Below are 25,443 nucleotides of genomic sequence, written 5' to 3' on the forward strand. Positions count from 1 at the left end.
TACCAGCTCAGGACAAACAGCTCACGCCCCTCCCAAGTCCACTCCTCCAGCACAGCCTCCGAGAACCCACAGGGGAGCCCCGTCAAGTCCACTCCTCCAGCACAGCCTCCGAGAACCCACAGGGGACCCCCATGCTCCCCGCGGCCCAGGTTCCGAGCAGGAGGACTGGAAAGGCGTGTCCTGGGACCTGCACCACTCACCGCGGGGCCCGGCGGGCCAGGGGGACCCTCGTTGCCTTTCAGCCCAAGTGCTCCCTGCAAAGCAACGAGATCGTGGTCAGGGGCGTCGCGGGCAGAGCCCTGGGGAGAGCCCCCCCTCCGAGGCTGGTGGTGTCCGACTCCATCCCTCACCGGCCCCTTACTCACCACCGGGCCAGGGAGCCCTCGGTCCCCGGGGAAGCCGCGTAGCCCCGGAGGTCCGTCTTTCCCAGGGAGGCCGGTGGGGCCTGGGTCCCCCTGAAATTGAAGACACAGGTGGGTTTCTGAGCGATGCCCAGGGCCAGGGTCCGTGGGAGCTGGGCAGGCCTGGGGTTTCCAAGGGATCGAGTCCGAACACAACCTGCTGGTTGGCAGCCTCACACCGTGGAACGCGGCCCAAGCTCACGCCCGGGAGGCCCGCGGTCCGGCTGCCGTGTGGGTGTCAGGGACGGACTCCGTCTGTGACTTCTCCCAAAGTCCTTCGGGGCCACATGGGCTGAGCAGAGCTGATGGCCAGGTGGCTGCTCCGCCCCAGGGCTGCCTCCCCACGGACGTGGGGTCCTCGGAGGGACACACAGCCAAAGGGCTGGGAGCACTGCCCGAGAGGCACTCTCCACCGGAGACGCTTGTTTCGAGCCCCAAACCACATTTTCTGAAAAGATGCACCCCCTGAGCCCACGCCTTCTTGGAGGGATGTTAACGCTTTGATCCCTTCCAGATTTTTCTCTGGGATCCAACATGGGAGCATAGGGGGTCTTCAAACCAGCAGAGAGGTCCGCTTGTGACCGGGACCTACACCAGGACCTGCAGCTACACGTGAACGATACCTATGTATCGAAAGCACAGACGTGCCTAGTTTTCAGGCATACGGGTATTTAAATACACACACACACAGGTGTGCTCAATGTTCTCAGGTTTCCTTCACTGGCTCTCGTTCTACTGTGTTACCGAGGTGACACTCTCGCGTGTGGCTGTATGTTCTGGAGCTTCTATGTCTTGTGACTCTAACTGAAAAACTGAAAAGGGAAGAATGACCCATTTCTATGCTAATTAACAGGAAAGATGGCCGCGGCCCCCAGGCATCCAGGCGGGGGCTGGGAGAGTGTGGCTCTCTCAGGAACAGAGGACAGGGACGCAGAGCCGACGCCAGGAGGTGACAGAAAGGCACCCCCTCCTCTACTCTGGCTTAGTCCTTCGTCCCTGATTGTGGGGAGCTGTGTAAAGGGTCACTTTCTAGAAGACAGGGACCTACGAAGGGTCAGTACGTGTTGTGTTTCTGGGAGCCAGGTGGGACCCCTGGGGGAGAGCTGGGGACAAGCCCGGCCCCCAGGCAGAAGGCAAGGACGTGTGATCCCCACGCCCTTTACGTCCATCCTTCCAGCGGTCAGCTCAGCCCTTTTTTACATGGAGCAGGAGTGGGGCTGAGCCCGTGGTCTGGGCAGTGGGGTAGCGTGAGCAGCGTTTGTGTGAGAAATGACACATTCACCGGCCAAGAGCAGCAGAAAACAGACAAACCACAAAAAGGATCCCCTAGGAACAGCCCAGCCCGGCGTGGACGGTCCGAGCAACTCACCTTCGTCCCCTCCTTCCCGGCAAGACCCGGGAGCCCCTGTTCACCGGGGGGACCCGGAGGCCCGGGGTGCCCACGCTCGCCCATCGGACCAGTTTCTCCTGTGGGGCCCTGTGGGGGGAAATCAACATCAGCCACAAATTTCAGGGAGTCACCTTCTGTCCTCATGTCGAAGGACGGCCCTGCCCGGGGAGGCAGAGGGCCCACGGCATGCCCACCACCCTCCACAAGGCTTTGCAAGTCTCCCCCTTCTGGTCAAATCCCAGGAAGGACAAGATCAGAGCAAACACGGGAGGCCGTGCTGGGCAGCCCGCTGCCTGGAGCCACGCCATGGTCCCTCCTGCGTCTCCCGGGGAAATGAGGGCAGTGAGGAGGGCGGGGCAGGTGGGCCACAGGACAGAGCCTGTGAGGAGGGCGGGGCAGGTGGGCCACAGGACAGAGCCTGTGAGGAGGGCGGGGCAGGTGGGCCACAGGACAGAGCCTGTGAGGAGGGCGGGGCAGGTGGGCCAAGGACGGAGCCCGAGAGGAGGGCGGGGCAGGTGGGCCAAGGACGGAGCCCGAGAGGAGGGCGGGGCAGGTGGGCCACAGGACGGAGCCCGAGAGGAGGGCGGGGCAGGTGGACCACAGGACGGAGCCCGAGAGGAGGGCGGGGCAGGTGGGCCAAGGACGGAGCCCGAGAGGAGGGCGGGGCAGGTGGGCCACAGGACAGAGCCCGAGAGGAGGGCGGGGCAGGTGGGCCACAGGACGGAGCCCGAGAGGAGGGCGGGGCAGGTGGGCCAAGGATGGAGCCCGAGAGGAGGGCGGGGCAGGTGGGCCAAGGACGGAGCCCGAGAGGAGGGCGGGGCAGGTGGGCCACAGGACAGAGCCCGAGAGGAGGGCGGGGCAGGTCTGCATCTATTTCCCGCTTTGCTAGGTGTGAACAACCCAGGAAGCAGAGTGGCTGGCCTGCCTCTTGCTGTAAGCCAGCGGTCCTGGCTGCAAGCCACTCCTCCCACTGATCTGAGGACAAGTGAGGACCTCAGGCCGTGGAAACTGACAGGAACCAGGGCCGGAATAAGGGCGCTATGGGTGCCAACAGCAAGGACAGGCGGCACAGCCGGTCCCGCCCATGGGATGGAAGCCAAACTCCAAGGCGGTCTGGTCTGCCCCCGGGAGCCTGCAGACCTCGGGCAGTGACCTCATCCTCCGCTCTGGTCCCCAGTGGGAGAGCTCAGAGGACTGTCCCTCTGCCCCTGCCAGCTGGTCGCCTTCACGGAGCGCATATCCGAATGTCAGCATCCCCTTCAGGATCCCAGGGGGGCTGACAGCTATGCCGTGACCCGCTCGTGTGTGTGCTGGTGACACAGGGTAACCCAGGGACGCCGCATCTCACCTGAGGGCCGACCACGCCGGGAGGACCTGGGGGGCCAGTCTTGCCTTGGAAACCCTGGGAAGAGAGAGTCACATGCTAAGACGGCTGCCATGCGGCCCACACCAACCACCCCCGCCCGTGCGGGTCCCAGTGGGAGGGTGTGCCGCCCTGACCCCCCCCCCCCGCGCGCCCAGCCCTAAAGGTCCCAGATCTTGTCCGAGAGGGCCCGTTTCTCTTATTTCTCTTGTTCCGTTGTTGCATTCCTTCCGAAGGTAAAGCCAGATCCGTGGGGCTCCCCAGCATGACGCTTTGGCCGGGAGATGCATCGAAAACTGTCCATCTTTACCACACCACTAGGTGCGTTCCTCTTCTGAGTCGATCTGGTGCCGTGTCCAGTGGCCCGAGCTGGACGTGGGGTGGGCGCCACCTCTGAGCCGTGTCTTGTTAGCAAATATTTAACGCCGGTTCCATACCGGTCTGAGCTGAATCCCGCTCACAGCGCCAGGCGTGATGCCGGTGGCCGAGGCCAGGCCGGGTTCACAAGGGGCTCGGGCAGACCACAGAGGAACCGCGGGGCGACAGGCGTCGGGGCTCCCCTGCTGCTGGACTCTCGCCACGACGGCCGCACCTTATGTAGGGTACACACACGCTTTCACCCACGTGCTCACGCACTAATCACGGAAAGAGCCTGCGGCCAGGCAGGAAGCCAGCGAGCCTAACCCCAGCTGTGTCCCTACAGTGGCTCTGCGGGGACCGTCCTGCTCCCGTGGCCACGCCTCCGACGCAGGACGTATGGGCTCTGCGGGGACCGTCCTGCTCCCGTGGCCACACCTCCGACGCAGGACAGACAGTCGGGCTCTGCGGGGACCGTCCTGCTCCCGTGGCCACACCTCCGACGCAGGATGGACAGACGGGCTCTGCGGGGACCATCCCGCTCCCGTGGCCACACCCCCGACGCAGGACGGACGGGCTCTGCGGGGACCGTCCCGCTCCCGTGGCCACGCCTCCAACGCAGGACGGACGGGCTCTGTGGGGACCGTCCTGCTCCCGTGGCCGCGCCTCCGACGCAGGACGTATGGGCTCTGCGGGGACCGTCCTGCTCCCGTGGCCGCGCCTCCGACGCAGGACGGACGGGCTCTGCGGGGGCCGTCCTGCTCCCGTGGCCACGCCTCCAACGCAGGACGGACGGGCTCTGCGGGGACCGTCCTGCTCCCGTGGCCGCGCCTCCGACGCAGGACGGACGGGCTCTGCGGGGACCGTCCTGCTCCCGTGGCCACGCCTCCGACGCAGGACAGACAGACGGGCTCTGTGGGGACCGTCCTGCTCCCGTGGCCACGCCTCCGACGCAGGACGGACGGGCTCTGTGGGGACCGTCCTGCTCCCGTGGCCGCGCCTCCGACGCAGGACGTATGGGCTCTGCGGGGACCGTCCTGCTTCCGTGGCCGCGCCTCCGACGCAGGACGGACGGGCTCTGCGGGGGCCGTCCTGCTCCCGTGGCCACGCCTCCAACGCAGGACGGACGGGCTCTGCGGGGACCGTCCTGCTCCCGTGGCCGCGCCTCCGACGCAGGACGGACGGGCTCTGCGGGGACCGTCCTGCTCCCGTGGCCACGCCTCCGACGCAGGACGGTCGGGCTCTGTGGGGACCGTCCCGCTCCCGTGGCCACACCCCCGACGCAGGACAGACGGGCTCTGCGGGGACCGTCCTGCTCCCGTGGCCACGCCTCCGACGCAGGACGGACGGGCTCTGCGGGGACCGTCCTGCTCCCGTGGCCACGCCTCCGACGCAGGACGGACGGGCTCTGCGGGGACCGTCCTGCTCCCGTGGCCACGCCTCCGACGCAGGACGGACGGGCTCTGCGGGGACCGTCCTGCTCCCGTGGCCACGCCTCCGACGCAGGACGGTCGGGCTCTGCGGGGACCGTCCTGCTCCCGTGGCCACGCCTCCGACACAGGACCCACGGGCTCTGCGGAGACCGTCCTGCTCCCGTGGCCACGCCTCCGACGCAGGATGGACCGATGGGCTCTGCGGGGACCGTCCTGCTCCCGTGGCTGCGCCTCCGATGCAGGACTGACGGCTGTACGGCGGGCTCCTCGGCCGGCACGTGGACGGGGACAGCGGGACAGGCCGTCTTTCCTCACGCAGCAGCGTGTGCGTTATCAGTGCGGTTCAACAGACTCTCCCGTTTCTGCTCCCCGTACGCTGGCACGTCCCTAACAGCCCAGCCTCCATTCCAGCGCTGGCCGTGCCCACACGCTGCCCCAGAGGACAAGGTGCCGGTGACCCTGGCGAGACGCGGGGATGCCGCCGGAGGAGTCCGGAGCGGGAAGTGCTGGCTCTTCGGCCCCCGGGGGACCCGGAGGGTGGTGAGCGCGGGGGCTCAGCTCCCAGGGAGGATGGCTCGCCTGCCGGTGTTGGCGACGTCACCCTCTGCCTGTCGTGCCCCGGGGCTCCGGCTCCGCTGCATTTCTGGGCGGGCTCTCCCTGCATCAGGCCCAGCTGGGCTGCATGCGTTGGATGAAAATGGCCACTTGGAAAGCGAGTCTCCGCAGGCTGCACTTATTTACAGGGTCAGAAACCAGGGGCGCTGAACGCATCCCGGCGGGCGCCGTGCTCGGTGGGCCAGGAGCAAGGGGAGGCAAGCAAGGCCCGCCCCCCTCCGTCCGGCCAGGTCGGGGACCCTGCATGGCTGCTGGACATGGGATGCGTCCTTCCTGAGAAAGGGGCTCCAGGCTCCCGTTCAGAAGAAGGAATGAGAATGACCTCGTCTGACTCCATTTGTGAGGACGGACGAAGCCAGCACCCTGGCGAGACCTGTCTGGACTCCCTGTGGAGGAGACGTCTGCCGGGTGGGTCTGAAGATGGGTGCCCCTGTATCTGTGGGCGGGGGGAGGGCAGAGCTGGTGTGGCAGAGGGAGCCAGGAAGCCCCTCAGCAAAGCTGGCGTGGCAGAGGGAGCCGGGAAGCCCCTCATACTTCCCCGCAGAGACAACAGCTCAGTTACCCGCCAGCCTCTTTTCTAAAACAAGCCCGCACGAGAGAGAAGGGCGCGCCCACCCTGTGCAGAACCTCCCAGCCGTCTCCTCGGAGCGGCATTAGAGGCAGCTGCGCACGGCACAGATGGAATGTTTCAATTTTTCTCCATAAACGGGAGAGCCAAGTCATCTCCATTTATCAGCTGCCGCGCGCCGTGCGGCAGAACACGGGGAAGGTGTAATTAAATAAGCTTCCGTCACAAAGAACCAAAGAGACAAAGATTTTTTTTGTTAAGCCGGCACCAAGGAATATATTAAATACGGCACCAGAAAACCTCACTCTGGGAGGCGGGGGGGAGAGAATGCCACGGCCAGGGGCCCTTCAGAGAAGGCTGGCCCAAAAAGAGTGGCCACAGAGACGGAAGTGTCTTTCCATCCACCTCCACCTGTGTGGTGACAAGCAGGTCACCGGGGACCCCTGTGAGTCCTAAACGGTCTGAGCCTGCAGCTAAAGGTCAGAGCTGTGCCCACACCCATCCCCGGGGACACGTCTACGGTGGACACAGCATGGAGCCGGACCAAATCCCAAAGGGCTCATGGGGCAGGAAATTTTCACATTTCCAATGAATGCTTTTTCTTACAACTAGAAAGGCTGGGGTCCTTCACCATCCAGATGGCGAAGCCCGCCACGGGCATGAATAAAGGCCAGGGCACAGTCGGACATCAGCCTTGATGGCCAAGACGCTGACCAGGAGCACGGCGGGTGCCCATGGTCCAGCCCGACGGGCCACCTGTCTTCACTATAGCACGGACAGGGTGGAAGTGTCCTCCAGACCCCCTCCCCATGGTCCAGCTCGACGGGCCACCTGTCTTCACTACAGCACAGACAGGGTGGCGGTATCCTCTGCACCCCCCTCCCCATGGTCCAGCCCGACGGGCCACCTGTCTTCACTATAGCACAGACAGGGTGGAAGTGTCCTCCAGACCCCCTCCCCATGGTCCAGCCCGACGGGCCACCTGTCTTCACTGTAGCACAGACAGGGTGGAAGTGTCCTCCAGACCCCCTCCCCATGGTCCAGCCCGACGGGCCACCTGTCTTCACTGTAGCACAGACAGGGTGGATGTATCCTCCGGACCCCTCCCCGTGGTCCAGCCCGACGGGCCACTTGTCTTCACTATGGCACGGACAGGGTGGAGGTGTCCTCCGGACCCCTCCCCATGGTCCAGCCCGACGGGCCACTTGTCTTCACTATAGCACAGACAGCGTGGAGGTGTCCTCCGGGCCCCCTCCCCATGGTCCAGCCCGACGGGCCACCTGTCTTCACTATAGCACAGACAGCGTGGAGGTGTCCTCCAGACCCCTCCCCATGGTCCAGCCCGACGGGCCACCTGTCTTCACTGTAGCACAGACAGGGTGGAGGTGTCCTCCGGACCCCCTCCCCAGGGTCCAGCCCGACGGGCCACCTGTCTTCACTGTAGCACAGACAGGGTGGAGGTGTGCTCCGGACCCCCTCCCCATGGTCCAGCCCGACGGGCCACCTGTCTTCACTGTAGCACAGACAGGGTGGAGGTGTGCTCCGGACCCCCTCCCCAGGGTCCAGCCCGACGGGCCACCTGTCTTCACTGTAGCACAGACAGGGTGGAGGTGTCCTCCGGACCCCCTCCCCAGGGTCCAGCCCGACGGGCCACCTGTCTTCACTGTAGCACGGACAGCGTGGAGGTGTCCTCCGGACCCCCTCCCCATGGTCCAGCCCCTGCAGTCAGAAGGGCCTGGCTGGACACAGCTGGGGTCGGTGCAGGGCTGGGGCCCCTTCTTGTGAGCTTTCAAAGCATCAAATAAACACCAGAGTCAGAAGCGGAGGACTTTCCAACTGTTCCCGATCAGAAAAGCATGCAAGCTCCAGGAGCGCCTCTCAGTTATTTCAGGTGGAGAGAGGGGGGTCGCACGAGGCTCAGCATGCCGAGGGCATCTGTCTGTGTCACGGTGGTTTCACCGGTGACCCTGTAGCCGGCCCCTGCCCTCTGCACCAAGGGGTCACAGGTCGCCGGCCTGCACAAGGCCTCCCCCTAGACAGGCCTCTCCCCAAGTCGGCAGAGGCTGACCGCCCTCTCCCAACTGGACAGGGCAGTGTGGGCCGCGGGAGAGGCCAGGCCAGCCGGTGCCCGGCAGCATCGGGGATACTCACGGTCTCGCCTCTCTGTCCAGGGTGTCCCGGGAGCCCGTCCTTGCCTGGGGGGCCCTGAGAAGGAAGCACAGAGGAAGGAAAAGTTTCACTTGCTCTGAGCCGCACGCGTCCTCGGGGTCAACCCTCAGACGTCGGGCAACTCGGCTGCCGTTCCGTTTCTAAGGCAACCGAGTGCCGCGTCGTCTCCTAGAACCCCTGCTGCCGCCTGAGGGCCACACCGCCGTCACCCTCGTCTCCTAAGGGGGAGAAACTGAGGCAGGGAGCCGTTGTCAGCACCCTGCGGTCCAGCCAGCCGGGCCCCCAGGCCTGTCCGAGTCAGAAGTCAGCCGCTTCCTAACCACAGCCTTCTGGGGCGCCCCACTGGGCAAAACTTCCTCCTCATCAGACGCTTTTTCCTTCCCGAGGGGCCTCAGGGGAATACACTGTATCTGCTGTGAGTGGGGGGCCTGTGCCCGCCCCAAAGGGACAAGAGGCAGCCCTCACCCCTGGGACCTCTGAACGAGATCTCACTTAGAAATAGGGTGTTTGCTCATGTCACCGAGTCAAGACGAGGACGTCCAAGAGTGGGGTGGGCCCTACAACCAGTGACTGGGAGCCGTGTAGAAAGACGGAGAGACAGGAGAGGCCGTGGGCAGATGAAGACAGACGTCAGGGCAGTGTACCTCCAAGCCCCAAGGGCGGCCGGCATCACCAGAGCCAGGCCAGGGCTACGGGACAGAGTGCCCCCAGAGCCTCAGGGAACCAGCCCTGCCCAGGGCTGTGGGACAGAGTGCCCCCAGAGCCTCAGAGGGAACCAGCCCTGCCCAGGGCTACGGGACAGAGTGCCCCCAGAGCCTCAGGGAACCAGCCCTGCCCAGGGCTACGGGACAGAGTGCCCCCAGAGCCTCAGGGAACCAGCCCTGCCCAGGGCTGTGGGACAGAGTGCCCCCAGAGCCTCAGGGAACCAGCCCTGCCCAGGGCTACGGGGCAGAGTGCCCCCAGAGCCTCAGAGGGAACCAGCCCTGCCCAGGGCTGTGGGACAGAGTGCCCCCAGAGCCTCAGGGAACCAGCCCTGCCCAGGGCTACGGGACAGAGTGTCCCCAGAGCCTCAGGGAACCAGCCCTGCCCAGGGCTACGGGACAGAGTGCCCCCAGAGCCTCAGGGAACCAGCCCTGGTATGGGACAGAGTGCCCCCAGAGCCTCAGGGAACCAGCCCTGCCCAGGGCTACGGGACAGAGTGCCCCCAGAGCCTCAGAGGGAACCAGCCCTGCCCAGGGCTACGGGGCAGAGTGCCCCCAGAGCCTCAGAGGGAACCAGCCCTGCCCAGGGCTACGGGGCAGAGTGCCCCCAGAGCCTCAGAGGGAACCAGCCCTGCCCAGGGCTACGGGACAGAGTGCCCCCAGAGCCTCAGGGAACCAGCCCTGCCCAGGGCTACGGGACAGAGTGTCCCCAGAGCCTCAGGGAACCAGCCCTGCCCAGGGCTGTGGGACAGAGTGCCCCCAGAGCCTCAGGGAACCAGCCCTGCCCAGGGCTACGGGGCAGAGTGCCCCTAGAGCCTCAGAGGGAACCAGCCCTGCCCAGGGCTGTGGGACAGAGTGCCCCCAGAGCCTCAGGGAACCAGCCCTGCCCAGGGCTACGGGACAGAGTGTCCCCAGAGCCTCAGGGAACCAGCCCTGCCCAGGGCTACGGGACAGAGTGCCCCCAGAGCCTCAGGGAACCAGCCCTGGTATGGGACAGAGTGCCCCCAGAGCCTCAGGGAACCAGCCCTGCCCAGGGCTACGGGACAGAGTGCCCCCAGAGCCTCAGGGAACCAGCCCTGCCCAGGGCTACGGGACAGAGTGCCCCCAGAGCCTCAGGGAACCAGCCCTGCCCAGGGCTACGGGACAGAGTGCCCCCAGAGCCTCAGGGAACCAGCCCTGGTACGGGACAGAGTGCCCCCAGAGCCTCAGGGAACCAGCCCTGCCCAGGGCTACGGGACAGAGTGCCCCCAGAGCCTCAGGGAACCAGCCCTGGTACGGGACAGAGTGCCCCCAGAGCCTCAGGGAACCAGCCCTGCCCAGGGCTGTGGGACAGAGTGCCCGCAGAGCCTCAGGGAACCAGCCCTGGTACGGGACAGAGTGCCCCCAGAGCCTCAGGGAACCAGCCCTGCCCAGGGCTACGGGACAGAGTGCCCCCAGAGCCTCAGGGAACCAGCCCTGGTACGGGACAGAGTGCCCCCAGAGCCTCAGGGAACCAGCCCTGCCCAGGGCTACGGGGCAGAGTGCCCCTAGAGCCTCAGAGGGAACCAGCCCTGCCCAGGGCTGTGGGACAGAGTGCCCCCAGAGCCTCAGGGAACCAGCCCTGCCCAGGGCTACGGGACAGAGTGTCCCCAGAGCCTCAGGGAACCAGCCCTGCCCAGGGCTACGGGACAGAGTGCCCCCAGAGCCTCAGGGAACCAGCCCTGGTATGGGACAGAGTGCCCCCAGAGCCTCAGGGAACCAGCCCTGCCCAGGGCTACGGGACAGAGTGCCCCCAGAGCCTCAGGGAACCAGCCCTGGTACGGGACAGAGTGCCCCCAGAGCCTCAGGGAACCAGCCCTGCCCAGGGCTACGGGGCAGAGTGCCCCTAGAGCTTCAGAGGGAACCAGCCCTGCCCAGGGCTGTGGGACAGAGTGCCCCCAGAGCCTCAGGGAACCAGCCCTGCCCAGGGCTACGGGACAGAGTGTCCCCAGAGCCTCAGGGAACCAGCCCTGCCCAGGGCTACGGGACAGAGTGCCCCCAGAGCCTCAGGGAACCAGCCCTGGTATGGGACAGAGTGCCCCCAGAGCCTCAGGGAACCAGCCCTGCCCAGGGCTACGGGACAGAGTGCCCCCAGAGCCTCAGGGAACCAGCCCTGCCCAGGGCTACGGGACAGAGTGCCCCCAGAGCCTCAGGGAACCAGCCCTGCCCAGGGCTACGGGACAGAGTGCCCCCAGAGCCTCAGGGAACCAGCCCTGCCCAGGGCTACGGGACAGAGTGCCCCCAGAGCCTCAGGGAACCAGCCCTGCCCAGGGCTACGGGACAGAGTGCCCCCAGAGCCTCAGGGAACCAGCCCTGCCCAGGGCTACGGGACAGAGTGCCCCCAGAGCCTCAGGGAACCAGCCCTGCCCAGGGCTACGGGACAGAGTGCCCCCAGAGCCTCAGGGAACCAGCCCTGGTACGGGACAGAGTGCCCCCAGAGCCTCAGGGAACCAGCCCTGCCCAGGGCTACGGGACAGAGTGCCCCCAGAGCCTCAGGGAACCAGCCCTGGTACGGGACAGAGTGCCCCCAGAGCCTCAGGGAACCAGCCCTGCCCAGGGCTACGGGACAGAGTGCCCCCAGAGCCTCAGGGAACCAGCCCTGGTACGGGACAGAGTGCCCCCAGAGCCTCAGGGAACCAGCCCTGCCCAGGGCTACGGGACAGAGTGCCCCCAGAGCCTCAGGGAACCAGCCCTGGTACGGGACAGAGTGTCCCCAGAGCCTCAGGGAACCAGCCCTGCCCAGGGCTACGGGACAGAGTGCCCCCAGAGCCTCAGGGAACCAGCCCTGCCCAGGGCTGTGGGACAGAGTGTCCCCAGAGCCTCAGGGAACCAGCCCTGCCCAGGGCTACGGGACAGAGTGCCCCCAGAGCCTCAGGGAACCAGCCCTGCCCAGGGCTACGGGACAGAGTGCCCCCAGAGCCTCAGGGAACCAGCCCTGCCCAGGGCTACGGGACAGAGTGCCCCCAGAGCCTCAGGGAACCAGCCCTGGTATGGGACAGAGTGTCCCCAGAGCCTCAGGGAACCAGCCCTGGTATGGGACAGAGTGCCCCCAGAGCCTCAGAGGAAACCAGCCCTGGTACGGGACAGAGTGCCCCCAGAGCCTCAGGGAACCAGCCCTGGTATGGGACAGAGTGTCCCCAGAGCCTCAGGGAACCAGCCCTGGTATGGGACAGAGTGCCCCCAGAGCCTCAGAGGGAACCAGCCCTGCCCAGGGCTACGGGACAGAGTGCCCCCAGAGCCTCAGGGAACCAGCCCTGCCCAGGGCTACGGGACAGAGTGTCCCCAGAGCCTCAGGGAACCAGCCCTGCCCAGGGCTACGGGACAGAGTGCCCCCAGAGCCTCAGGGAACCAGCCCTGCCCAGGGCTACGGGACAGAGTGCCCCCAGAGCCTCAGGGAACCAGCCCTGCCCAGGGCTGTGGGACAGAGTGCCCCCAGAGCCTCAGGGAACCAGCCCTGCCCACACCAGGATTCTGGACTTCCGGCTGCCAGAGAATACACCTTTCTTTGTAACGGTAGCCCTAGGGCCCTAACTCAGAGCCCAACCAGAAAATTCGATGGTCCGAAGGAGAAAAGAAGGGGTCCATGCTTCCCAAAGCGACCCTCCCCGGCACCGGTGATGGACGCAGCGGCCGACTGCCCATGAGCGGCCCAGCCGAGGGGGCTCTGTCCCGTCCCACTGACCCACACCGCCCGCCGTACGGAGGCTGAGGCCCCTGGGCGAGACAAGTGTCTGCAGAAAGTCCCGATGACAGAGGCACCACGCCAGGGAGATGCGCTACTTACAGGTGGGCCTTTGGGTCCAGGAAACCCCGTCGGTCCTTGGGGTCCGTTGGGTCCCTGGGGACAGAGAATGGCCGGTTTGAGGACAAATGTTTTGCCAGGGTGTGGGGTCGGCAGCACCCACCGGGTCTTCCTGAGTTCTTCTCGGGCACAGGCCCCAGCTCCTCGCCCTCCCCGGGGCCTCTGCTGCACGGATTCCAGCCCCCTCCCTCACCGAGTGAAAGCGGAGGTCCAGTCAGGGAACGGGGGGCCAGGTCACGGGGCAAGCTCTTCCGGGCAGCCTGGGGCCGAGGACCCAGTTTCCCAGCGTCCCAGCCACCCCCCAGCCCCAGGACCCAGGCCGGGTGGACCGGCGGTCATCCTCCAAGAACACCTGACCCCGGGGGGTGGCCCCTGCCCTCTCCTGCTGGACTTCAGGAAGACCCGCCCCCCAGTACTGTCCCTCCCCCTGGCCCACCCCACAGGAAAGTGGCGGGCGCTCACCCGTTCACCTGGAGGGCCGGCAGGGCCATCGCCTCCGGAGTTGCCCTAGGGGACAGAGAGAGCGAGAAGAGCCTGCTGTGGCTATTGTTCCTGACGGGAGACTGGCCAGGACATCACCTCGGCGTCACACTCGGCCCTGGTGCCCCGCGGCCGGTCCCCCCTTCTCAGCACGGAGCAGGGCGCTAGGCACTGGTCTGTGGCTCCCAGAGGTCACCTGTCCCCACTCTACACACAGGGTTGACCATGAGCGGCTAAGAACAGGGCTGTGACATCCCCCAGGCGGGGGTGGGGGGTGGGGACAGCCTCCTGCTGTGGGACAAGGGCCACGCTCCACCCCAGAACGGCAGCAAGACCCCGGAGGAGACAGGACGCGGGGGTCTGTCTGTCTGTCTGTCTGTCTCAGGGCCCGGCAGCAAGACCCCGGAGGAGACAGGACGCGGGGGTCTGTCTGTCTGTCTCAGGGCCCGGCAGCAAGACCCCGGAGAAGACAGGACGCGGGGGTCTGTCTGTCTGTCTCAGGACCCGGCAGCAAAACCCCGGAGGAGACAGGACACGGGGGTCTGTCTGTCTGTCTCAGGGCCCGGCAGCAAAACCCCGGAGGAGACAGGACACGGGGGTCTGTCTGTCTGTCTGTCTCAGGGCCCGGCAGCAAGACCCCGGAGGAGACAGGACGCGGGGGTCTGTCTGTCTGTCTGTCTCAGGGCCCGGCAGCCAGACCCCGGAGGAGACAGGACGCGGGGGTCTGTCTGTCTGTCTGTCTGAGGACCCGGCAGCAAAACCCCGGAGGAGACAGGACGCGGGGGTCTGTCTGTCTGTCTCAGGACCCGGCAGCAAGACCCCGGAGGAGACAAGACGCGGGGGTCTGTCTGTCTGTCTGTCTCGGCCCGGCAGCAAGACCCCGGAGGAGACAGGACGCGGGGGTCTGTCTGTCTGTCTCAGGGCCCGGCAGCAAAACCCCGGAGGAGACAGGACGCGGGGGTCTGTCTGTCTGTCTGTCTGAGGGCCCGGCAGCAAGACCCCGGAGGAGACAGGACGCGGGGGTCTGTCTGTCTGTCTGTCTGTCTCAGGGCCCGGCAGCCAGACCCCGGAGGAGACAGGACGCGGGGGTCTGTCTGTCTGTCTGTCTCAGGGCCCGGCAGCAAAACCCCGGAGGAGACAGGATGCGGGGGTCTGTCTGTCTGTCTGTCTGAGGGCCCGGCAGCAAAACCCCGGAGGAGACAGGACGCGGGGGTCTGTCTGTCTGTCTCAGGGCCCGGCAGCAAAACCCCGGAGGAGACAGGACGCGGGGGTCTGTCTGTCTGTCTCAGGGCCCGGCAGCAAGACCCCGGAGGAGACAGGACGCGGGGGTCTGTCTGTCTGTCTCAGGGCCCGGCAGCAAAACCCCGGAGGAGACAGGACGCGGGGGTCTGTCTGTCTGTCTGTCTGTCTGAGGGCCCGGCAGCAAAACCCCGGAGGAGACAGGACGCGGGGGTCTGTCTGTCTGTCTGTCTCAGGGCCCGGCAGCAAAACCCCGGAGGAGACAGGACGCGGGGGTCTGTCTGTCTGTCTGAGGGCCCGGCAGCCAGACCCCGGAGGAGACAGGACGCGGGGGTCTGTCTGTCTGTCTCAGGGCCCGCCCGACAGGCGACTGCAGCTGCTCGGTGAGGTCAGCAGCTCTCCCGGGTTTACAGCTTATCACGGATGGACGGACACACTGCAGCCTCCCAGGGGCTGGGTCCAGCTACGGAAGGGCAGGCCTGGTCTGCACCCTGGCCAAACGGGAGGCCCATCTCCTCGGAGACGGAATGTGTCCGGGGACTGTGTCCAGGCCAGGCCAGAGGGCCCGCTTGGCTGAGGTCACTTACAGCCTGACAACCGGAGGTGGTGTCCACGCCCCTCGGCAGGGGGGGTAGAGACGGCTCAGACTCTCGCCCGCGGCCAAGAGAACTCCTTTACAGTTCTGGCCCAGATCTCTCTGCAGCTTTGAAACCTCTTTCCAAGACCTGAGTCTCACCCCCCACCCCACCCCCCGAGCCGGACGGGCATCTGTCCACAGCCCAGCTGAGCCTGGCCGCCCAGGGCCCTGGGGCTGCACCACCGGATGGCCCCGTCCTCTCCCTGTCCCTGCCTGGCCACGGCCACACAATTCCATCCGGCCTAACTCATCCACAGGCTGTGGGAGGTGACCAGCTCCTCAAATATTCCCGGGAAAACCTCCCTCTGCCTTTTGTGTCACATGAAAAGGGCGCTGCCCCCCCCCCCCCGAAGCATCACACCTGGGCCCCCCACCCCCACCCCCTGCAGCAGGAGACGGGAAGCATACCTTGGGGCCAGGCTTGCCAGTGATGCCCCGAGGTCCTCTTTCACCCCGCGGACCCTGGACAGACGGTGGGAGAGAAAAAAAATGTCAGCTCAAACTCAGGACCACCTTCCCCAGCCTCCGGCCCGCCCCCCACTTCTGGTACACCCTCGACCCAAAGGGTGGTTACCGTCGGGCCTCGTTGCCCCCGTGGTCCGGGCTTCCCAGGTGTGCCCTAGAATCAGAATAGGAGGAGGTAGCTCAGCCACTGGCCTGTCCACTGCCTGGGTGGTGGCCACTCTCTGGTTTATGGAGTGAGGGCCCCAAATCACAACGAATGCAAGAAAGACCCCTCCTGTAAATGCCCGGTGGCCGAGGCCAGGCAGGTCCATGCTGGATTCGGGAAGACAGCAGAGGAACCGCGGAGCCAGAAACCGTCAGGGCCATTTCCCAGTTATCGGAGGCTCGGAGAGGAGAGAGCGAAGAAACAAAAGACTAATCGAGCCAGTGCTTGCAGCTCGGAGACCAGCGAGCAACCCTAACACCGCTGTCTCCCCACACACCTCCTCTCTGCTCCCACCGAGACTTCCACTGCACCTCCAGCGCACAGGGCTCCGTGTCCCGCACACACACCTCCTCTCTGTTCCCACCGAGACTTCCACGGAGGATTCCACTGCACCTCCAGCGCGCAGGGCTCCGTGTCCCGCACACACACCTCCTCTCTGTTCCCACCGAGACTTCCACGGAGGATTCCACTGCACCTCCAGCGCGCAGGGCTCCGTGTCCCGCACACACACTACTCACCCAGATCCAATTTTTTCCCCGGGGTCTGATGGATGCTTACCGCAGCTGTTGTCTGGCTTCCCTCCTCGGAGCATCTGCACCTCTGCCCTCCCCCCTCCCTTTTTGTCTGTCTCTGTCTCTGTCTCTCTCTCCAGGGGTGGTGAATCATGATATCAAGGGAAGAGAAGAGGGTCAACCCCATCATACATAATTTACCTGGGCTCCCGTTAACCATATTAGCCATTACATTTTCAACAGGTTCTGCAGACCAGCAAATGCACAATTTAATACATAAATCCTCCTCTGGGGGAGGGAGGGGGGAGGTCATTCGCGGCTCCCCTAACGGAAGCGAGGCGCCCTCTCTCTCTCTCTCTCCCTCCTCTCTCTCTCTCTCCCCCTCTCCCTCCCCCCCTCTCCCCCCCCCTCAGTGATGGGTTTGCCTTTTCCGAACGGCAGAAACAGCAGCGCTGTTTCTTTTTCTTTTCCCCCTGAAGCAACAAAGTAAAGGCTGGTAAGTGCAGCAGCAGAAGTCAGGACTGAAAGCCCGCATGTCCACCTCTCCCCACCTTCCTTGCACGGGCTCCAGAACAGAATCAAGCTGCTCCCTCTGCCCGTTTTGCAACAAACTGACTAAAACTGTGCCGATGAGGTCACTGTGTGTGTGTGTGGCTGTTGAACAGCGCGCTCTGGTTTCGCCAGCTTTGGTTATACTGCACGAGGTCCTCCAGATTCAGATAAATGTCAGTGTAGAAAAATGAGTGACACCACCTGCTCTGTCGCTGGGCAGACTTCACCGGCGGCGACATTGGGATCGACCCTGTGACCCCCGCCCCACTACCGGCCGTGGTGGGTGAGCACGGCTCTTGCCGTCCACCAAAACCCCAAGACTTCTCAAAACCCTAAGCTGGTGCCGCCGTGATCCAGATTGGTTTCATCTTGCGGCGTGAGCAGCTCACGGTTCCTACCTACGCTGGCTGTGCGCAAAGCCCGGGGAGGGAGAGATGGTCTGAGCCGTGGCTCCTGCCCGGGCCTCCCGGATGACGGCTTCCTCCGCACTCTTCCCTGTAAACTAGCCCAAACCGAAGAGTTCCGGGTCCCGGGGGCGACGCCGCTGTTGAGCAAAGTGCCCTGACCCACGGTCTCCTCCTCCTTACGCGCTGCCTGTGAGGGCCAGTCCTCATGTCTGCGCACAGGGGACACGGAGCCCCAGAGGTGGCCTTGCTCCGGACGAGGAGCCAGGGCACGGGGGACACGGAGCCCCAGAGATGGCCTTGCTCCGGACGAGAGGCCAGGGCACGGGGGACACGGAGCCCCAGGGGTGGCCTTGCTCCGGACGAGGAGCCAGGGCACGGGGGACACGGAGCCCCAGGGGTGGCCTTGCTCCGGACGAGGAGCCAGGGCACGGGGGACACGGAGCCCCAGGGGTGGCCTTGCTCCGGACGAGGAGCCAGGGCACGGGGGACACGGAGCCCCAGGGGTGGCCTTGCTCCGGACGAGGAGCCAGGGCACGGGGGACACGGAGCCCCAGGGGTGGCCTTGCTCCGGACGAGGAGCCAGGGCACGGGGGACACGGAGCCCCAGGGGTGGCCTTGCTCCGGACGAGGAGCCAGGGCACGGGGGACACGGAGCCCCAGAGGTGGCCTTGCTCCGGACGAGGAGCCAGGGCACGGGGGACACGGAGCCCCAGAGATGGCCTTGCTCCGGACGAGAGGCCAGGGCACGGGGGACACGGAGCCCCAGAGGTGGCCTTGCTCCGGACGAGAAGCCAGGGCACGGGGGACACGGAGCCCCAGAGATGGCCTTGCTCCGGACGAGAGGCCAGGGCACGGGGGACACGGAGCCCCAGAGGTGACCTTGCTCCGGACGAGAAGCCAGGGCACGGGGGACACGGAGCCCCAGAGGTGGCCTTGCTCCGGACGAGAGGCCAGGGCACGGGGGACACGGAGCCCCAGGGGTGGCCTTGCTCCGGACGAGAGGCCAGGGCACGGGGGACACGGAGCCCCAGGGGTGGCCTTGCTCCGGACGAGAGGCCAGGGCACGGGGGACACGGAGCCCCAGGGGTGGCCTTGCTCCGGACGAGAGGCCAGGGCACGGGGGACACGGAGCCCCAGAGGTGGCCTTGCTCCGGACGAGAAGCCAGGGCACGGGGGACACGGAGCCCCAGGGGTGGCCTTGCTCCGGACGAGGAGCCAGGGCACGGGGGACACGGAGCCCCAGGGGTGGCCTTGCTCCGGACGAGAAGCCAGGTGCAGGTGGGAGAAGCGCCCGGGTTGCCGAGGGGACTGTACAGGGGCTGGCACTGCCCGGGTGAGGGCCACAGGGGGCCCCTGCGTGGCCCAGGACCGCGACGAGCCACCACGTGGCTCCTGTTACACCACCTATGAGGGGACGCTCAGGCCCTGGGTGTCTGCCACCCAGTCGGCCATCCCGGACCCTGCATTCTGGCAGAAGCCAGCCCGAGGCCAACCCAACGTGAGGGCACCGGCCGGCTCACGGCGTCCCGCAGACAGGCGGCAGATGCACAGGTGCGCCCACGCCGCGGGCCAGGCCTGCGTCCTAGCACGGGAAGCACCCATGTGACGGGAATATCCCGGAGGACCCGCAGAGAGCCTCTGGAGATGGCCGCGTGCTGCCGGTCAACCTCGCCCAGCACAGGGACCGGAGCTACTGCACAAACCTCCTGTGTCGTTCCGGGACAAAGGCCACCAAGGAGTGTGCCGCCCCTGCCAGGCTCTGCGGCCTCACTGTCCCCTCTGGGGAGTCCCATCGCCAGCCTAGGACTTGGTTGGCAGGGTCTAGCGACGTGCCTGCTTTCTCCTCCCCTGACCTCCCCTGCCTGCCCTCCCTCCCTCCGCTGTCCAGCTTCTTTCTCTCTCTCCTTCAGGTCCTACAGGATGTCACCGCCCCCAGGAAGCCTTCCCTGACTGCCGCGGTTAGGCTCTGGCTCCTGTGAAAACACTCTTGATTCAACCCTGTCCTCCTCCCTCCTGCCCACCACTCATGAGCGCGGGTCACTGGGTGTCCTCTCTGGATGGCAGGGTCCCCAGTGCCTGAAACATTGCAGGGGAAGCCTTTGCTCTACAAGGGAGTGGAGTGAGCAGGCTTCACGCGGAACCCAAAGCCAGGGGCAAGAAGAGGGCAGTGACATCCATGACATGGGGGAGGGGGGGACACTAGTTCCTCGAGGCTCAGAGGACGAACCTGCATCCCAGGGGGCTCTCGGGGGACCCCGGAGGATGGGCCCTCACCAAGGACAGTCTGGTGCCGGCCCCCGGCAGACCTCTGGGAAATTGGGCAGGGCAGCCCACTCGATAGATCCCCATTCTTTCTCATTTTCCAAGCTCGGACTAAGACAGCGAGCGACATCGTCAAGAGAGCCGCCCCCGGGCGTCAGCAGACTGCCCGTGTGCGTCTGGCTGCGCTGGCCCCTGAGCAGGAGGCCCCGGGGAATCTGACAGGGGTGAGGGCGGTGGCTCCATCTGCACGTGGGTGCAGGAGGCCCCGGGGAATCTGACAGGGGTGAGGGCGGTGGCTCCATCTGCACACGGGTGCAGGAGGCCCGGGGAATCCGACAGGGGTGAGGGGCGGTGGCCCCATCTGCACACGGGTGCAGGAGGCCCGGGGAATCCGACAGGGGTGAGGGCGGTGGCCCCATCTGCACGCGGGTGCAGGAGGCCCCGGGGAGTCCGACAGGGGTGAGGGGCGGTGGCCCCATCTGCACGCGGGTGCAGGAGGCCCCGGGGGAGTCTGACAGGGGTGAGGGCGGTGGCCCCATCAGCACACAGGGTGCAGGAGGCCTCGGGGGCATTCGACAGGGGTGAGGGCGGTGGCCCCATCTGCACGCGGGTGCAGGAGGCCCCGGGGAATCCGACAGGGGTGAGGGCGGTGGCCCCATCTGCACGCGGGTGCAGGAGGCCCCGGGGAGTCCGACAGGGGTGAGGGGCGGTGGCCCCATCTGCACGCGGGTGCAGGAGGCCCCGGGGGAGTCTGACAGGGGTGAGGGCGGTGGCCCCATCAGCACACAGGGTGCAGGAGGCCCCGGGGAAACCGACAGGGGTGAGGGCGGTGGCCCCATCAGCACACAGGGTGCAGGAGGCCTCGGGGGCATTCGACAGGGGTGAGGGCGGTGGCCCCATCTGCACGCGGGTGCAGGAGGCCCCGGGGAATCCGACAGGGGTGAGGGCGGTGGCCCCATCTGCACGCGGGTGCAGGAGGCCCCGGGGAATCCGACAGGGGTGAGGGCGGTGGCTCCATCTGCACGCGGGTGCAGGAGGCCTCAGGGGAGTCCGACAGGGGTGAGGGCGGTGGCCCCATCTGCACGCGGGTGCAGGAGGCCCCGGGGAATCCGACAGGGGTGAGGGCGGTGGCCCCATCTGCACGCGGGTGCAGGAGGCCCCGGGGAATCCGACAGGGGTGAGGGCGGTGGCCCCGTCTGCACGCAGGTGCAGGAGGCCCCGGGGAATCCGACAGGGGTGAGGGCGGTGGCCCCATCTGCACGCGGGTGCAGGAGGCCCCGGGGAATCCGACAGGGGTGAGGGCGGTGGCCCCATCAGCACACAGGGTGCAGGAGGCCCCGGGGAAACCGACAGGGGTGAGGGCGGTGGCCCCATCAGCACACAGGGTGCAGGAGGCCCAGGGAGTCCGACAGGGGTGAGGGCGGTGGCCCCATCTGCATGCGGGTGCAGGAGGCCCCGGGGAATCCGACAGGGGTGAGGGCGGTGGCCCCATCTGCCCGCGGGTGCAGGAGGCCCCGGGGAATCCGACAGGGGTGAGGGCGGTGGCTCTGTCTGCACGTGGGTGCAGGAGGCCCCGGGGAATCCGACAGGGGTGAGGGCGGTGGCCCCGTCTGCACGCGGGTGCAGGAGGCCCCGGGGAATCTGACAGGGGTGAGGGCGGTGGCCCCATCTGCACGCGGGTGCAGGAGGCCGGACGAGCGTCTATCCTTCCCACCTTGGAGCCCACTGTCCTGGTCCCCTCGGCGGCCAGCCTGAGGGGGCTGCCCTCCCCCTGGGCAGGGTTCGGGCTCCAGCACCGAGGCTGTGAGCGGCTTCTGTTCTTCCTCCCCTTCCCCATGGTTCCCCTCACCCAGACTCCAAGGTTCCCAGTTTGAATTGTCGGGGAGGATGCTTGAAACACAGCTGATGCCTTTAGTCAGGCGGCAAACCTCCCCGAGCCCCATGGGGGCGGCTGTGAATCCCGGGGCGTCGACCCGTCACCGCCCGCACCACGCTCAGCCGGGTCCTTCGACCCTGCCCTCTGAGCGCCCTTGTTCCCGGTGACACCAAAGGGAACCAGCGCCTAGAGGGTGCCCGGCAGTGGCTCTTGAGAATAGAGGCAGGATGTCTCTTTGGTTTGGACTCGTGGTGTCAGCAAGCTAATGAAAGGAAACTCCTTTCTTTTCTGCCTTTTAAAAGTAGCTCGGAGGAAAAGTCACTCAGTAGAAAGAGGAGCCTGGGCTCACGGGCGTCCTGCAGGGGCTGCCGGACGGCGGGTTATTGAGGGAGCTGTGCTTCCTCAGTCAGCTGTCCCCCCACCCCCGCCAGCGGCCCTCCCGCTGCGTCCACGCCAGCCCGGGAGGAGCTACCCTCGCGCAGTGTGGCCGCCACCAGCCAGCTTGAGGTCAGCCCTGGAGAGAAATCAACCTCGCCCCGGAGCAGACACCCGTAACCTCAGGGCAGCAGAACAAGACGCCTGACCCAGGGCCAGGATCACTTACCCTGCCTCCCTTCTCTCCGTTGGCACCAGGAAATCCAGGAAACCCAATAGAACCCTGGGAGAGAGGAAAGGAGAGAGCATGAGGGCTGGGCCAGCGGACGAGCTCTGCTGTGTGAGCCGGCCAGGGAAGGGCTGTCAGGTCCACAGATCTGAACAACTCTACCCACCTTCCATCACCCACCATCATCCATCCCTCCATCCATCCACCATCCATCCATCCATCCACCATCCACCATCCATCCAGCATCCATCCACCCTTCATCCATCCATCCATCCATCCACCATCCACCTACCATCCATCCATCATCCATCCATCCATCCATCCATCCACCATCCATCCACCATCCATCACCCATCCATCCATCCATCCACCACCTATCCATCCATCCATCCATCCACCCACCCATCCATCCGTCCACCATCCATCCACCATCCATCCATCTACCACCCATCCATCCATCCATCCACCATCTATCCATCCATCCATCCATCCACCCACCCATCCATCACCCATCCGTCCATCCACCCTTCATCCATCCATCCATCCACCATCCATCTACCATCCACCCATCCATCCCTCCATCCATCATCCATCCATCCACCATCCATCCATCCACCCACCACCCACCACCCACCATCCACTTCATCAGTATTTCCTGAGCATCTCAAAGACTCCAAGTCTAGAAACCCAACCTGAGTCTTTGCCACGTTCCCTTTTCTCCCCCCTCCACACCCTCCTCTCTCAGCCACGTCTCCACGGGGCAAGGGGAGCACACACCACTAGGATGAAAGGAGACGGTGTATGAGTCTCGCACTCAGGACTCTGCTTACTGCACACATTGTTGTGCTCGGTCCCCTTCCTTGAAATACCTCTCACAAAAGCGCAGCCGCTCGTGAGGTCTGCAACGCATGCAAATTCCTGCGCTGCCTGCGTCCAGCTAGTGTACCCTAAGCTCTGCAAGGTGCACATGGACAGAAGCTGGACCTGAGGGCTTCGATTCAGCAAATACGTAAACGTCTCCTCGGTGACACTGTCTCCGGAGGTGCTTATCTTCAGAGGGCTCTCCTCTCTGAGTGGTCAACACTCTCACCTGACCATGTGCTCACTTCCAAACCTCACACGTCTCACGGGACTTGAGCTTGGCCAACCCACCACCCACATGTCCACCTGGACAGGAGACAGAGCGAGGAAGCCCCGGGGGGCGGGCACAGGCTTCCCAGTGTCCAGTTCAGGAGATGGGTCACTGGGCGTGAGCACCCAGCTACGTCACTGCCCAAGGACATCCCAAACTGCCAAGCCGCTTCCAAGGACCGCCCGCCAGTCTTTCCATAAAGCTGCCTGAACACAGCCATACGGCCCCACCTCTCCCAAACCCCTGTCCTCTCCTCCCCGAAGAGAAAACGCATCCACCAGCGGCAGGTGTCACCGCTGGTGGCGGCCACATCACAGAGCGTTCACCGTCCCACCTCAGACACTAAACAAACTCCTGCTTCTCAGCGAGCCGGCCCCGAGCATGGACATGAGTTCCCACAGAAGGACTGGGGTGGGGGCTATTTCTTAGTCCAGGACGGAAGCGCCTCAAGGTCGCCGGCCCCCGCCGCCCTCTGGTAACAGGACCGAGAGCGTGAGCCCGCACCGCCTGGCACCGGGAAGGCGGAGTCGCACAGGACTCTCCTGTGAGGTTAACTACAGTCTCCGGCGCCGGTGCTGGTGCCCGTGCCAGTCACTTCTTAAGGAAGAACCAGGAAGAATAAAGGGAGAGGTTTGCAAAGAAAATAATGTCTTAAAGGATTTCCAACGCCTTAAGGAGCCGTTCCACCAAAGCAGAACACGACTTCCTGTGAGAAAGGTTTTGTTGCCTTAATACCCAGTTACAAGCAAGTAACCTTCAAATCTCCGTTGGGGTGTGTGTGTGGGGGGGGGGGGGGATGGGGCAGAGCTGGGACGGTTTCAATCACGAGTTCTGGGTGTGGGGACACCTGTGACCAAGGTCCCTAACTGCCCACCCGAGAGATGGCAAATGGTGACAGCACACAGGGCAGGGAGGGGGCTGGGGGTGCGTCTGCGATAAGTTACCTTCGGCCCCTGTCTTCCTGGGTAACCCGGCAACCCTGGGACTCCGAGTTTTCCCTGGGGAGACAAAAGGCATTGCGTTACGAGGCTGGTACGGGGTTTCCCGATCCAAGGAGCCCGGTCGTCACAGGAGCCCCTGCCCGTCTGCCTGGGATGGTCTCTGTCCCACAACCCCGGCCCTGATTTAAAGGAAAGACACCGCGCCCCCCTCCCCAGAAGGAATCAAGCCACTGCTGGACCAAACAGGGCTGAAGGCAGAGAGGCCTGTCTGTACCCAAAGGCGAGATCCCAGGGCGCTGTTTTGTAGAACATTCCCAGCCTCGTGGCAGGAGGGGGCCCATTCCAGTGCCAGGACTCGTGGGGGGGGGCAGCTGCCAGAACGCTCGTGCGGAGAGGCGTGGGGCTGCTGGGCTCAGACCCCCCGAGTTTCTGTAGCTCCGGGAGGAAGGAGCTCTTCCAGGGGGCTGGCAATGTGCTCAGGACTGAACTCAGGACCAGAGAGGGACTGATCTGTCAACAAACTCGCTTGGGGCGGCGGATGGCAAGTGTGTCAGGATAAAATAAAAGGGACCAGAGCTCGTGTTGGGGACCTCAGCACCCCAGGAAAACGGGGCTCAGCTCAGCCGCGTCCTCAGCCTGGACGTTCAAGGTCACCAGGGTCAAAGGCCTGTCCCCAGGAAGGGGTCGAGGACCCGGTGTCCCGTACCTTCTCCCCGGAGGGCCCCAGAGGGCCAGGGTCGCCGTTCGGACCTCCACGACCCTTCGGGCCTTCGGGGCCATCTTCCCCTCTGGGACCAGGTGGGCCGATCTCCCCCTGCAAGTCAGGAAAGAGAAGGTGAGGGAGACCCCCGCCGTGCCCACCTCCCACCACACGACTCACACCACCGTTCGGGGCGTGAGGGGCTGGATCCCAGGCCTCTTGTGAGAGCCACTTGGCCGGCTCGGCCCGACAGGCTCCCTAAAGCAGATGCAGCCTCCTCGTGTTGCTGAGAAGACCTCGAGGGGCCCCCCCTGGGCCCCCCCACCCCCACCCCTGCACAAAGCTGCCCGCCACTGCTGCAGGCTACACACTTCCCCCCCACCCCTGCACAGAGCTGGCCGCCACTGCTGCAGGCTACACACTCCCACCCCCCTCACCCCTGCACAGAGCTGGCTGCCACTGCTGCAGGCTACACACTCCCACCCACCCCTGCACAGAGCTGGCCGCCACTGCTGCAGGCTACACACTCCCACCCCCCTCACCCCTGCACAGAGCTGGCCGCCACTGCTGCAGGCTACACACTCCCACCCCCCCACCCCTGCACAGAGCTGGCC

At 65.5% G+C, this 25,443-nt stretch overlaps 1 protein-coding gene across 3 annotated transcripts in view; it reads right to left on the bottom strand.

Moving 5' to 3' along the window:
- Positions 1 to 25,443, bottom strand: part of COL5A1 (collagen type V alpha 1 chain) — a 171,986-nt gene that overhangs the window by 34,059 nt on the left and 112,484 nt on the right. For all 3 annotated transcript variants that reach the window (XM_066366730.1, XM_066366729.1, XM_066366728.1), the window contains exons 30-41: positions 24,836 to 24,943; positions 24,133 to 24,186; positions 22,057 to 22,110; positions 15,748 to 15,792; positions 15,582 to 15,635; positions 13,280 to 13,324; positions 12,800 to 12,853; positions 8,279 to 8,332; positions 3,140 to 3,193; positions 1,771 to 1,878; positions 366 to 455; positions 201 to 254 (exon numbers count right to left, since the gene is read on the bottom strand). In XM_066366730.1, the coding sequence (XP_066222827.1) occupies positions 201 to 254; positions 366 to 455; positions 1,771 to 1,878; positions 3,140 to 3,193; positions 8,279 to 8,332; positions 12,800 to 12,853; positions 13,280 to 13,324; positions 15,582 to 15,635; positions 15,748 to 15,792; positions 22,057 to 22,110; positions 24,133 to 24,186; positions 24,836 to 24,943 (774 nt within the window). The remainder of the gene's footprint in view (positions 1 to 200; positions 255 to 365; positions 456 to 1,770; positions 1,879 to 3,139; positions 3,194 to 8,278; positions 8,333 to 12,799; positions 12,854 to 13,279; positions 13,325 to 15,581; positions 15,636 to 15,747; positions 15,793 to 22,056; positions 22,111 to 24,132; positions 24,187 to 24,835; positions 24,944 to 25,443) is intronic.

The sequence above is a fragment of the Saccopteryx leptura genome, chromosome 2, assembly GCF_036850995.1.
Source record: "Saccopteryx leptura isolate mSacLep1 chromosome 2, mSacLep1_pri_phased_curated, whole genome shotgun sequence".
In the NCBI taxonomy this organism is placed as follows: domain Eukaryota; kingdom Metazoa; phylum Chordata; class Mammalia; order Chiroptera; family Emballonuridae; genus Saccopteryx; species Saccopteryx leptura.